Raw genomic sequence first — 14340 nt, 5'->3', positions numbered from 1 at the left:
TCAGAACGCAGGACCTGAGTTTCCCAGCGTGAAGCCGTGAGCTTCCTTCCAGTTTCCTCCAAGCCTCTACCCCCGCCACTTCCCTTCGCAGCCAGGCTTAAAATCTACACTTGCTCCCCTCCCTCCTTGCACCCCACCCTGAGCACCAGCGACTGCCCAGTCACCAAATCCAGGAGCCTTTGGGTCCGGGTCCTGCCCTCACCCGAGGTGATGCGCGCTCATCCTCCCGTCTGCGTGTCACCAGAGCCGCACTTCTGCTCCACGTCCTCCCTCTTCCCCCAGGAATGGCAGTTGCTCGGCCTCCATGCAGCCTGCTTAACCTGTACATGCCCTGGGCAGTCTTACCCACTCTCCTGGCTTCGGCTTACACGCCAGAGCAGGGCTTCTCAACTAGGGGTGTCCACCCCCGACCCCGGGAACATTTGCCAGTATCTGGAGACATTTTTGGTTGTGACAATCGGAGGATGGGTATGCCACTGACATCTAGTAGAGGCCCGGAATGCTGCTAAACAGCTATATTGCTCAGGACAGTCCCCACGACAGACTTACTAATAGTGTCAAGGACCCGAAACCCTCTGGAAATGGCCGCACAATTCCGAGTTTAGGATGGACACCTCCAGCCTCTATTTCCCAGACAATCTCAAATCCATACATTCAAAGCTCAATTTATCCTCCAAGCCGCTATCCCTTTCCTCCCCTTTCTCTCACCAAGTTTCACTGACTCTCCAGGAATTTTCCTCAAATCTGGCCTCCCTATGCTATCACCTCTCCTCAGACTCGAATCTTCTGACTCTTTCCTCCTAAAGGATGAACAAGGAAGCCCCCAAAACTGGCTGAACACTCCTGTGGTTCCTCTTGCCCTTCGTCCTCCTCGGCCGGATGGCCTCCGCCGGCTCACGGGCCTCGTCTCCCAGGGCTCTGCCTCAGTAGCCACAGTGCTAACAACGCTTTCCCACCAGAGCGTTGTCTTGTGTCTGGATCAAGCAAATCCCCTTGTCGTCAGTGCAAAAAACTCACTACTACTTTGTGTCCCTCACAGTTACACGTGCCCTCCTGACCCCCACAGGATCCCATACGCCTGTCACAGCACTTAGCGCACAGTTGCAATTATTGTTAGTCTGGGTCTCCACATAACTAGGGGACAGCCGCAGAGCAGGACCCCATCTATCTGTCACGTTGGCCTGTGCCCTGAGGCGGACTGGTCCGTGGACTCCTTTGTCTGGGCCTGAGTACAGAGTGCAGGGGTGGGCATTGCTGCTGAGCTCCTTTGGGACTGGAAAAGCCTAAAAAAGCTGTCCTGGACTCTTGCCCCAGCTGGCCAGGAATGGGGACCCTACAAATACTGCCCACCAGCCTGTGAGTGGCAAAGGGATCCCCACTGTGCTCCAGAGCCCCTGCCATGGCCCAGACCCCTTGGTAAGCACTGGGCCAGCTTCAGGGCGGGGCTCACCACCTTCCTTCTTCGTGGCCAGCATCTCAACCCACTTGCATCCACAGGCTGGGTGTAGAGGGGCTCCTGGAGGGCAGGTTGAGAAGAGAGGGGACGCATAGGGTTGGGGAAGCACTGCTCTTCTTCCTGCTGCAGAGCAAGGGGCAGCCTCATCCCCATGTGCAGGGCTCTGGGAGGACCAGTGAGCAGAACGGGCCACCACTTCCAGGTCTAGCAGACTGTACCGACCCCCGGCACTGGCACTGCCCTGCCCTTCTGCTCTCTAGCGGCTTCCCCTGCACATTCACTTTTGGGGCTCGAATTCCCTCTCCCAGCTCTGCCTGCTGAGATCTTTTGTCATTTAAGGCCTAACTATACCCTTTCCTCTCCTATGCGATTTCCCTAAACCTCAAAACACACCGAGTGCCTCACCGCTGTGGCCGCAGCACTTTATTTCTCTGAGCGGGGAGTGCTCACGAGGGAGGTGCAGGCAGCAGCCGCCTGGGGACAGAGCCCCTGTGTGTCGCACCGCACGCGGCCTAAGTGTCTGGGTGGCTGGAGGTGCTTACACACCAATCAGGGCACGCAGGATGGTCGTCTCTGGCTGCTTGTGGGAGGGGCAGGAGCACATAATGATAAAACTGGTTCTTACAAGCAATACTGTTTGTACCAAAATATTTAATGAATATGCTGTTAAAATAAAACCAACAGAAGAAAGAGCAATACAATTTTACTGGTTTATATTTCAGTTCATAAAGTTAACACACTGGAACTACCCTAGTACAATGCCCACACACCTCGTTTCAGATGGGCTTACAGCTGGTTTGATAACTGAACAAGAAAGACACAAAGTGGTAGAGGGGGTGGTGTGGGGGGTGGGGACTGCCACCTGTTACCCCCCTTATCACAGACGACCTCAGCCAGTGTCAGAACAGCCAATGGAAAAAGATGCAAAACAACCCAAGTGTCTTATATACAAACCAGTGCCTCATATGACCAGCCACCTCCACACTGCACACGGAGAGGACGATGAAACCATCTGCAACACAGCCTGTCAGCGTATCACCATATAAATTAAAAGTCCAAGTTTTTTTTTTCGTTTTTTTTTAAAGGTGCTAAAAGCCCCATTCCATAGTTTTGGAGTAAGAACTTGCAGCCCATCAGAACAGCAAGGTTCGCACCCAGCCACACTCCAGGGAGGGCCCAGGCCAGCAGGATAGGGTCTTGCTCGGCGTGTGTGTCCCACACACACTCACATGTACACAGACATACCCCGCTCACTGCCTTTCTCACTTAGACAACCTGTTGTGCAAAACACCAGGAGTCTGGAAGTTGAGGGGGTCTTCACAGCCCTCGTAATAGCAGGAGGAGAGCAGAACCCAACAAGCCTTGAGTGAAATTAAGTGCCCAGATAACCACAGTCCTGTTCTGGGTTAAACACTGTCATTTGGGGGCATGTGGGAAAGATATTTACACGCGCATGCGCGCGGACATGACACATTGAGCAAAATAAGATTTGTCCATGTGACGACTGCTCCAGTCTCAGTCGAGTCACCCTCCCCCGCCCTGTGAAGTCATTTTGGCAGCTAACACTAAAAAACAAGAGGAACTAGGAGAGTTGCATAGAATTGATCAGAAACGTGAATAATGTCAAACCAAAAACCTGTGCATCATATAGTTTAACAAAACTAGGTGGCTTCAATGACAACCATGAAACCCTCCTATTTAAAACAAAGTGCTTCTCCATAGCTACCTGAAGGACCCCCTGCTGGCACTGAAATAAGAATTATGAGTTACTGATCCCCTGCCCCACCCCACCCCAATATATATATATATAATATGTATATTTAAAAAAAGATTAAAGGTTTAGAAAAAAACCAACAGCCTGGAAGGATCCCCCAAATCTGATGTCCCCTCAGCCAGTGGGCTGGGCGAGGCGCTGAGCTGCACTGGGAAGGGCCTGGCGGGCACCCCAAGGAGTGACTTTGTAGAGAGTGTCCAGAGCAGCTGTTGGGCTAGCAAGCCTGTTAGTGTCAGTAGTTAGGAGAGCCTTACCCCAGAGGCTGCCTGTCAGGAGCTCTGGTCCAATGACCTACCAATAGCTTCTATGAGTCTGACTTAGGGACATTCTGGTCCTGGGACATGTCACAGAATCACACATCTGGCCAAAGAAGGCAACAAAAGGTGTCGTGCTTTCTGAAGGTGTCTGGAGGCAGCAGTGGCTCTCAGCACGTCTCCTTCCCTTGCACCCCGGTTGCCGTCTTTATGGAGCTCAGCGTGCGGTTAAACCACGTCTTCTTGGCTGCCTGCACCTCGTTTAGCGCGAGGCCCAAATGATGCTCCAAGTCCTGCAAGAAGGACAACGTACGTGAGGACGCTGGATCCAGCGTCAATGACGTTGCCTCCCCGGAGCTGAGCCAAGACCAGAATTCAATCTGTTTACTCTTGAGAGGCCTCTGCCCCCCTCGCCCACCCCTCCCCCATCTCAAACTGGCACAGAAAGATCTGGACTGCCTAAGCGGTGGGACCTTTGTTAGTTAAGACCTCGTTTCCTGCCTAGTCTATGTACTACAACCGCCTCCTGAATGAGCGTCTCTCTCTGTTGCCCACCCACTGCACACCAGGTAGAGACAGAGCTATGCTCTAGTTAAGACTGCGTCACTCATTTCCAGAAGGAACCTTTAAAGTTGAGACTCCCTAGCAAGGCATCTGAGAGGCTTCAGTGTGGCCCGCAGACGCTCTTCTGGCTCAGCGCCCACTCCCCCCGGCCCCCCGCTTCCTGACGCTCCTCACTGGGCAAGCCCTCTCCTCCCTCTGTGCCCAGCATGCCACCCCCCACCCCCCAGGAACGCTCACTGTTCTTCCTCGTCTGCGGCTGTAACCCGTTCACTCTGCCCACAGCTCAGACACTGCTGCCTTGGCGACGCCTTTCCTGACTGTCCTGGACTGTCACACAAGCCGTGTCTTAAGCTTTGCAGCCCCAGCACCTGGAACGGCCTGGCAGGCAGACGCCCAGTGAATGTGTGCGAGGTAGGAGACCGGGTGCTAAGCTTTACTCCTGAACGTGGTTCCACCTGCAAACAGTGCTTACTGCCTACCTGTGCTCAGTACTGGTGCTGACGGAACTAGCCATGCAGTGAAGGTGAGCACAATAAGCCCCCGTGTCATCAGGAAGGAGGATCAGACCATCAGGTGGTAGTCACAGTCACAAAGCTACGCAGTTAAGTGATCAGAGCTGGGACATGAACGCGGGCATTTATGACGCCCTCACACTGGGCTCAGTCCTTTCTGTGTATCGTATCTTTAGTCCTCAGGGCAAACTACGAGACAGGGACCCCCATCATCTCCACTTGCAGAAGAGGAACCTGAAGTGTAAAGAGGTTACTAACTAACCAAGGTCAAGGAATTTGATGGTGCAGCTGGGATTTCAAATCATGTGTTTCCTGCTCCACCAAAAAGATTCCAAGCTCGATGGGTAACTCATCATGAGCAAGTCCCATCCTTAGGACAGGCCACATACTAATTAAACATGCACTGGTAAGTAACAAGTTACGGGCTTCTTCCTGTGGGGATTATGGTCAAAGTTTAAAAGGGAAAAGAATCCCAAACCGTAGAGATGGCGCCTGGGCTTCCAGCCCACACCAGGCAGTCCCTCCCCCCTGGGTGCTGGCGGCCGTGGCTGTTACCTGTATCTTACACTCAGCTTCCACCAACTGCAGCTTGGTCTGTGCCAGTTCTAGTTCCATCTCTCTCAGCTGGTTCTTGAGCGTCTCCTTCTCCTCATCTGTGTCCTCATCTAAAACGTCCTTAGCTGAGCTGATGCCCTTTACGCGCCCTTCTTTGTTGAAAAATTCCCGGCAGCGCTCACAGTCATCCACTTTTTGCTGAAATTGAACGTCACATGTGAAGAGACAAAGAGGAGAAACCGGCCCGTTAGGAAGGTGTGAGCATCTCCTTTCTGGGGGGCCAAGAGAAGGTTTCTCAGTTGAGCACTACAGCTTCTGAAAATCTACCTTCTCTTTGTAAACTGGCAGATGGCCAATTGGAAAAGCCAGCTGGTATTTCATAGTGAAAGCAAGAAAAATATTCTTGTGTCTTGATCCAGTAATTTCCTATCTGGGAACCTCAGCTAAAACACTGAAGAAACAGTGACTAGATAAGATTTATGCACAAGGATTTTCACTGCAGAATTAGAGGTAAGGAAAAAAGGGAAGGGATAAACCATCCAACACCTGGGAGAAATTCAATATACTGTGGAAGAAGCCTCTAAAAAGTTCTTGAGGAATTTTTCATAATATGGTAAAATGTTAAATGATGGGTGAACTAAGACAGAAAAATGTATATATACAGTATGGTTACAAATATATACCGTATTTCATCAAAGTAAGATGACTGTAAGAAACACCATTTTTTTCTTCTAAGAAAGTATTCTGTCAATTAAACCACAAAAAGCCATCAGTTATAGAACATGTCTTAATTTCAGAGATGTGAATATGAAAAAAAATTCATATCTTAGAATGAATGAAATTCTGTATGTTAAACAGAGCAGAGCCTGAAAGACTAGACACCAAAGTATTAATCGAGATGTTATCTGTGGATAGTAAGCTTATAAGGGTTTTTTTCTTATTCTAATTTTCCAAATTTTCTGCAACAACTTTTAGTTTTAGAATCACAAAATAAATTGTATTTAAAAAATAGATACTGCTGGTTAAACAGTACTTTCGATGGGGGCCGGGTATCACTTTGTTCTGGTAAAATGTTGTTTTGGGCAAACATGGCCCAGCACAGAACCCACGTTCCTGTCCACTGAGTTGTAAATATGTTAGAAAAGCATATTTCAGTAAATTACTCATCTTACTAAAATTTGGTAAGTATGCTAATACAGGTACAGCTTAAAGAAAGAAAGCTCCGAGTTACAAAAGCCCTCCAATTGGCAACAACACATTAAAAACTCAAGTCCTCACTGTAGTACTTGGGTCTGTTATGACAGCAGAAGGAACTCAGCTCAGAGGGGGCGTGTCCCCATTCTACACAACAGGGTAGGGAGTGACAAATCAACCCCGTGGTCCTGACCTGTGACCCCTACCACCTGGGCCAAATCTGTGCTCACAGCATTCACTTCCCACACTGATGACAACCTGGGAATCGTGTGGCGCTTGCTTTACTTTTTCAATCAAGCCCAAGGAGGATGTTATACAAATTTGTAAGGACAAGGGACACTTGTATTTTGAGATCTAGAGCCAGCGCTCCTCTGTACTCCCTTCCAGAGGAAACAGGCGCACCAGCAGTTGTCAGTTACTGAGCCAGCCTGTGTCAGGAGCCCCAGCAGGTACTGGTGCGAGTCTCTCACTTCTGAGATCAAGTAAACTACCCCTCCCAGCCACAGACTGAGCCAGATGGTATAAACTTCTTTGGTGAAAGGGAAGACTTACCCGAATTTTCTCAATTTCCACTTTATTAGCTGTCTGCTGCTTCTCTAATCTTTCACTCAACTGAGAACAAATCTAAAGAAACAAACATAACATCAAATGGCAGTCTTGATCAATGCCACCACCTGCGTCCTTACGGCTGGGGACGAATTCTCCAGTGGCACGGGACTACGCTAGGCGGAATGGAGATAGCCCATGCTCGGGAGGGGATGTGAGGTTCCTGTCTGTGCCACATCTGCAGGCATGGGCCTGGACTTGCAGGGACCTGTCAGTGCCACATTCAGTGGCCAGTGGTTTATAAACACCTGCCAGACTCATGAGCCAGCGTGAGATCCCAGTACAGGAAGAGACAAGACCAATTCAGTTATGTTCTTAAAATGCAACCAGCCGTGAAGAGAACTGGTCTGCCCCAGACCACACATGACACTGGCCATAACTCAAGTCTGAAATGCTCCCAAGAACAGTGTGTGTTCAGTCCTTAAGTGCCCACTGATAGGCTGGGCATGTGCCGGCGCTCTGCCAACACGATCTGAGGGACTCCTCACAGCAGGTCTCCGAGGCAGCGATTAGCTCCCTGATTTTACAGCTGAGGAGCTGCGAGGTAACCTGTCCAGTGCAGGGAAGGGACTCGGCAGTGCCAATGGCAGAGCGGGGAAGCACCTGGGTGTGGCGGGGACACATTTCACCCAGGAAGGCAGGGCGTCCAGAGAACACGGCCCAATTCTAGGGTGCACGGACCCACCTGCTTGTAGTCACCGATGATAGAACTGTTTTTTTTAATCTCCGATTCTGCCTTGTCGAGTTCCCGCCGACACATTTCTTTTAACTACACAGGAACAAAGCAGAAGTGAACGTGTGAGGGAAGCGGGAAGGCAGCTCTGGCACGAGCTCCCATAAGTGCCTGGCCTGTCTCGAGGAGGCTCTAGTTCATCTCCTCCTTCCTTCACTCTTGGCAGTACTAACCGCATCTTGATGCCAGGAGAGGGAGGAAGTCAAACGTTCCCCAAACACCAAACCCCACTTCAGATTGGGCCCAGCCTGTGGGCCTGAGCTCAGAAGGCAGCACAAACCTCGCAGACGGAGGAGGCAGCAGAGGACGGTGGCCTCCTCATACGGCAGGTTTGTCTTCCGCCTCAGGCCCTGCTGACTGAGACCAGAGGATGTTTACGTTTATGGAAAAGTGGGGTGGGGGCTGCTCGCTCCAAAGCAACCAAAGCTCTTCTGTGGCCCTGGCAGGTCTGCGCACCCAGTGACTAGAGCTGGCTCTGCACAGCCTTCCAGGGTTTGCTCTGTGTGGGAGATGTCAGTGGACAGGTAGGGGAAGAGCCAGACATTTTAGGATGTCTGCTTTCCTTCTGCAGAAACGCTAACTCTATTCTTTGCCAACTCAGATGCTGACACACAGGAATTTCTCCCGCCCCAATGAAAGATGGGCTTTGCCCCGCATCTCCTCCTACGCTTTAATTAGTATTAAGAACCATTATGCTTTACACAGTAAATAAAAAAGGTCTTTGCAGAGAAACTGAAGCCAGCTGTCTCCAGGTTCTCCAGTGCCAGCAGGAAACCTCCTGCGGAACTCCCAACTACCAAGCGCCTGCAAGACACACAGGGATATGGGGGAGGGGGGATGAAGCACCCCTCACCTGGGCTGACTCTTCTTCCAGCCGTCTTTTCTCTTCTTCTGCATCAATCAACTTCTGTTTGGTCATAAGCAGCTCCTTATTCAGTGCATCTGCCTTTTCCTCAGCCTGAAACATTTAAGAGACGCTGCTACAGAACAAAGATTGAAAAGTGGAAGGGGTTTGAATCACCCAGCATAACCCCATTTTAAGATGATGGGGAAACTGACCTGAGAGGGAAATGACATGCCCAAGGTCACCCTGAGACTAGACTCGTGCAGAAGTGCCTCGCACAGAGGTAGTGCAGGGCAGTGCTCAGGAGTGCAGCCTTTGGCATCACAGAGCCTGGGCTCAGTTCCCATTGTTCCCTGACTACACGCTACTTGGACATGTCACTGAGATCCTGTCTGAGCGTCAGGCTCTTCATCTGAGGGATAAAGCATGGAGAGGATTCAGCAGTGCCCAGCACACAGCATGCACGCACTAAGGGATAGCTGTCACTGTCATTAATAGTAATAAGTCCTGGTTTCTTCCTCCAAAATCCCAATTATTTCCTGTTTCATCAAACAAGTTCTGCATTTCACTCTCCTGTCACCTGATAAAGGAGGTCACCCCTTTCCTAGCATCCTTTTATTATCAGAAATGGCCATCCTCTACCCCTGTTTTTTTCCTAAAGCATGTAAAGGTCTGGAGGAGAGATCTATGGGTCCAAGTGAAAACGATTTAAGTCCCTGACACTGGACATTCCCAGGATAAGTGAAGAATAATGACAGCAGCACGTTAGAGGACAGTCAGGGAAACGGGTGGAAGCTCCGAGTTCAGAGCACTAGGCTTACACACAACTTTGCTGACAATGGGTGAACAGCATCTCTGACGTGCCCTAGCTAGCGAGAGCAGTGCAACAGCCCCTGCGCTCTCCTCTACACCACACTTCTAATGCATCTTCTTTGGAAGAAACAGGTTCCAGAGTGCTGGGGCCTTAAATGGAGAACTGAGAATAGCATGATATGACAACTGCAAAGGCCACTAATTACTAACAAACTACATGCATGCATGTAAATGGGGTCTTAGAGTTAAGGCCTGTCCTTTCTGGGGAGTGGCTTGTCATCTCCTTGTCTAGCTCAAACCCAAGGAGCAATCAAAAGGGACAAGAGAAACACAGAGGAAATAAGTAGGAAAGAAAGAAGGAGCATGAAGTCCTGTTCAAGATTTAGCTTTACTTTAACCAACAGAACCCCCTATTGCCTCTCCCTTCTCTGCCTTGGACTGGCAGTACTTTGGAATCTGTGGCACACACTTACGCTCCCTCGTTTACTCATCACCACTACCACGCTCGGAAATGATTAACACTAAGACTGATTGGAAGAGGTGTGGGCCGGCCAGGTCATGAACTCTTCTAACCCCCGTCTTCCCTGCCCACCATGACCCCCCCATCAATAAGGAGGTTAGGTAGGGAGGTCATTTCTCCAAGCTCTCATAATGCATGCGGCACAGCTGGATTCCCAAACCAGGTGTCCCGATACTAAGCCCAGCACAAGAGTTGACTCAACACCGTGCCCATGGGCAGGTGCAGGGACTGCTGTTCTAAGCCAGCCAGGGGCCTCGCAGGGCGCCACACTCACTGCACAGCCCCTCCAGTCACAGAAGCACACGAGGAGAGAAGGTCGGCTGATGATAAGCATAAATCCAGACTTCTACTTCTGGTCACGAAGGACGAATCGGGACCAGATTCACCCTAACACTCTAAACCAAAAAGTGGGCAAAATATACAAAACGACTGTTCTCAGACACGGAAAACAATAAATACAGAACTGTGGTCCCTGGGAGAAGAAGAACGCACAAGGTGAGTCCTACCGCCACCTGGAGGTTCATGCCTAGAGGTTCATGCCGGACCAAGGAGCAGGGTGGGGGTTCCAATCACAGCACGCCTCAAGGGGCGAAGGAGACAGAGCAGCTGAGGCGGCTGGAAGCCATGGGGCAGAGCTCTGGAGATGACAGAGCTCTGGAACAGCCACTCAGGCATGGAGGTGATAAAATGAAATCACGAAAATACCCAATTAAACCAAAGAAGGCAGAAAAGGGGTGGGGGGAAGGAAGAGAACAAAAATGCAAATACAACACAGAAAGAACAAATAGCAAGGCGGTAAACTTAAATCCACCATATAAATAATTACACTAAATGTAACTGGTCTAAACATTCCAAGTAAAAGGAGATTATCAGACTGAATTTAAAAAGCAAGACCCAACTATATGCTGGCTACAAAAAACCCATTTTAAATATAAAGATACGGGTATGTTAAAAAAGTAAAAGGATATATACCATGTAATACCATGAAAGTGGGATTATATTGATTATCAGACAAAGGAGATTTCACAACAAAGAGTATTGCCAGGGACAGAGAGGAACATTTCCTAACAATAAAGGAGTCACTCCATTAAGAAGGTGTAATAATCAGAAATATATGCATAAATTCAAACTAGGAAAAGCATGACTGAAAGGAGAAAAAGATAAATGCACAAATTGAGACTTTCTCACTGCTCTCTCAGGAAGTGACAGAATAGCAGAGAGAAAACCAGGACATCTGTGGACAATCGGAACAGCACTCAACCAAGGGGACTGAACTGACATTTACAGGGTGCTGCACCCACCACAATACCACACACACATTTTCCAGGTGCATTTGGATATTCACCCAAATTGACCAGATGGTAGACCTTAAAATAAGCGTAAGTATATTTAAAAATGATTAGAATCAGAAAGGATACATACTTTGATCACAATTGAATTAGAAATCAACAACAGAAAAATTTCTAGAAAAATCCCTATTAGTTGAAAATTAAACAACACACTACTAATTAACTCACAGGTCAAAGAAGAAATCAGAGAAACTAAATGAAAATAAAAACAAAGCATATCAGAATGTGTAGTATGCAGCTGAAATAGTGATTGAGGGAGATTTATAACTTCAAATGCTCATTTTAGAAAAGAAGAATGGTTCAATTTCAATGGTGAAGCTTCCTTCTTAAGACGCTAAAAAAAAGAGCAAATTAAACCAAAAGAAAAGTAGAAGGAAATAAAAAAACAAAACAGAAATCAATGAAACAAAACAGAGAGAAAAAAAATGAAATCAAAAGCTGGGTTTTGGAGAGAGCAACACAACTGATAAATTTCTACTTACTTAGAAGGAGAAAAGGGAAAAGGCACAAATTATCAGGAATGAAAGAGAGGACATCTCAACAGATTCTTAAAACATTAAAAGAATAAGGAAACATCAATGACTTTATGCCAATATGTTTGACAACTAAAGCAAAATGGGTAAATTAAAGACAAATTATCAAAATGGACACGTGAAGAATTAGAAAATTTGAATAGCTCCATATCTGAAAATAAATTAATTTACTGAATATATTTTAGCAGGAAATTATTAATAATTAAATAATTTCCTGCTAAGTACAAATTCCAGGCCCACGTGGCCTCACTGAGAATTAAATCAAAGATTTAATCAAGAAACAATCCTACATAAAATACTTAAGAAAACAGGAATACTTCCAAGTTCATTTTTGAAGGCTAGCAACCTCAAAACCAGACAAAAACATTAAAGACAATCCAATACTCCTCATAAACATAAAAATCTTTAATACAAATAAAAATCTTAATAAAAACATAGAAACTGCAAGTTTCCTAGGAATGCAAGGTTGGTTTACATAGGAAAATCAATGTATTTTACCATATTAACAGAATTAGGAGAAATAGCAAATAGTCACCGCAAGAGATGCATGAAGAGCATTTGACAAAATTCAAATCCATTCATGACAAAAGCTCTCAGCAAACAGGAAGAAAGGAAAACTTCCTTGACCTGATCCAGGGAAAACCTACAGCTGACATCTGGGCCAGGCAGCAAGGTCCACGCCCCACCCAACACTGTCCTGAGGGTCCCTCCCAGTCAGTGCTGAAAGGCAAGGGGAAAGGCATAAAGACTTGAAAGGAAGTCAAACTCTATTTAGAGATGATAGGATCGTGTCTGTGGAGAAATCCTAAAAAACAAACAAAAAGGCTACTAGAATCATAAGCAAACTTAGCAAGGTCACAGGATACATCATGTCATCATCAATTGTATTTCCAGAAACCAGCAATAAACAACTGGAAAATGCAATTAAAAAAAAAAAGGCTTATAACAGATTAAAATATGTGCAAACCTATCAACCGAAAAGTAAAACACAATGCTAAAATTGAAAAAGACCTAAATAAATGGAAATTATAACATATTCATGGATTGGAAGGTTCAATTATTGTTCAGATGTTAATTCTCCCAAAGCTGATTTACAGATTCAATGTAACCCCACTCAAAATCCAGAAGGCTTATATCTAGAAGTTGACAAACCAAACTCTACTTATATAGAAATGTAAATGACTTAGAATGGCCAAACTATTTTTTAGAAAGAACATCAAAGTTGGGGGCCTCATATGACCTGACTTTAAGACAGTGTGGGGTTAGCACAGGGTACATATATAGATCAGTGGAGTAATACGGAATCTAGGAGACCCACACATACAGAGTCAACCGATTTGTGATAAAGAGGCCTAAGTAATTCAGTGGGCAAAGCTTAGCAATCTGCTTAAGGTTTGAGAACTAGCACGCAGAGGAGCCCATATTCAGATCTGGGCAGGTGGGCTCTGAGTTGGCTTCCTTCGCTCTCCCAGGACAGTCTTACTGCAGAGTAACCACGCCAGCGGGGACTCCGACATGCTCCTGCCAAGTGCTGTGTCAGAGGCCTTGCACAGGCTCTCTCAGCCTTCAGCACCAACGTCAGGTCCGGGCACTACTCCCATTTCACACAGGAGAAAGCTTGGTTGGGGTCACCTAGGGACTCCGTGCCTGACCGGGAATTTCTCCATAGCTGCTGTGTGACCGTAAGAAAAGTGACAAGTGAGGAATAACAAAAGTGATGTAAAATCAATTGGAAATACCAAGAGGGGTCTGGAAATTCTATAAGCCACATACCAGAGCTTTTCTCTGGGATGCAGAACGGGAAGAGCTGAAAGGAATGAAGTTCTTTCAAAACCCGAGTCCTTGAAGTCAAACAAAGGTGAGGCCCCCACAGGCCTCACTTCAGAACCTCGCTGATTTTCAGTGATGATTCCAAGAAATGAGAGAAGACTAACTGGGAGACTAAATGGGAAAGGGACGCCAAGTTTAGTGCAGTGAAGGGCTGTGTGCTAAGTACTTAGGTGGCTGGACAATGGGACCCCAGTCTGATGTTCTTGCGCCCTAAACACAGCAGGCGCCCTGCTCTTCTGAGCCGAGGAAGGAGTGTAAGCTTTGGCGTCAGGCCATCGGGGTGTCAATCCGAAGTCTCAGCCACTGACTCTGACTAAGTGTGACCGACTTGTTGCCTTAGTTTCCTCATCAGGAAAATGGGGGTCATAGCTGTATCCCTTATACAACACGGGCTGTCTTCTGGGTTTGATAAGATGATAAACACCAAGCAGTCAGAGCAGCACCTAAGCCGTTGGGCTCAAGAGCCACCTGTTGCTATGTGCCAGTGTCACCTGTCCTCCTGGGGGCGTGTTTCTGATGTCGTCATGACATCCAATCATGGCTCCTTATTCCACATTTATTCTGAACAGTGTAGAAAAGGCCTGGGCTGGGTTAGGCTCCTGACTCTGCTTCTTCCTGGCTGCCTTCATCTCTCTGCATCTCAAGTTTCCTAACTGGTCAAAATCCTCATCCATCAATGGGGCTCCCGTAGTGTCTTTACAAGGCTGAGTAAGGAGAAGAGATTTAGAGCTGGCGAAGCGCTTGTTATCACAGTGCCTGTCACATGGATCATCGGTAAGTGGGGACTCAGTATGGTCACTGGT

General features: G+C 47.6%; 1 protein-coding gene across 6 annotated transcripts in view; it reads right to left on the bottom strand.

Moving 5' to 3' along the window:
• Nucleotides 1–3517: 3517 nt before the first annotated feature.
• The window catches only part of RABGAP1 (RAB GTPase activating protein 1), a 146695-nt gene continuing 135872 nt past the window's right edge, over nt 3518–14340 (bottom strand). For all 6 annotated transcript variants that reach the window (XM_019728505.2, XM_019728506.2, XM_019728507.2 and 3 more), the window contains 5 exons: nt 8502–8606; nt 7601–7684; nt 6862–6933; nt 5116–5313; nt 3518–3777 (listed from right to left, as the gene is read on the bottom strand). In XM_019728505.2, coding sequence (XP_019584064.1) covers nt 3655–3777; nt 5116–5313; nt 6862–6933; nt 7601–7684; nt 8502–8606 — 582 coding nt within the window. In that variant the 3' untranslated portion in view covers nt 3518–3654. The remainder of the gene's footprint in view (nt 3778–5115; nt 5314–6861; nt 6934–7600; nt 7685–8501; nt 8607–14340) is intronic.

This window comes from Rhinolophus sinicus, linkage group LG04, assembly GCF_036562045.2.
Source record: "Rhinolophus sinicus isolate RSC01 linkage group LG04, ASM3656204v1, whole genome shotgun sequence".
NCBI lineage: Eukaryota > Metazoa > Chordata > Mammalia > Chiroptera > Rhinolophidae > Rhinolophus > Rhinolophus sinicus.
This window is presented reverse-complemented; position numbering and strand designations above follow the sequence as displayed.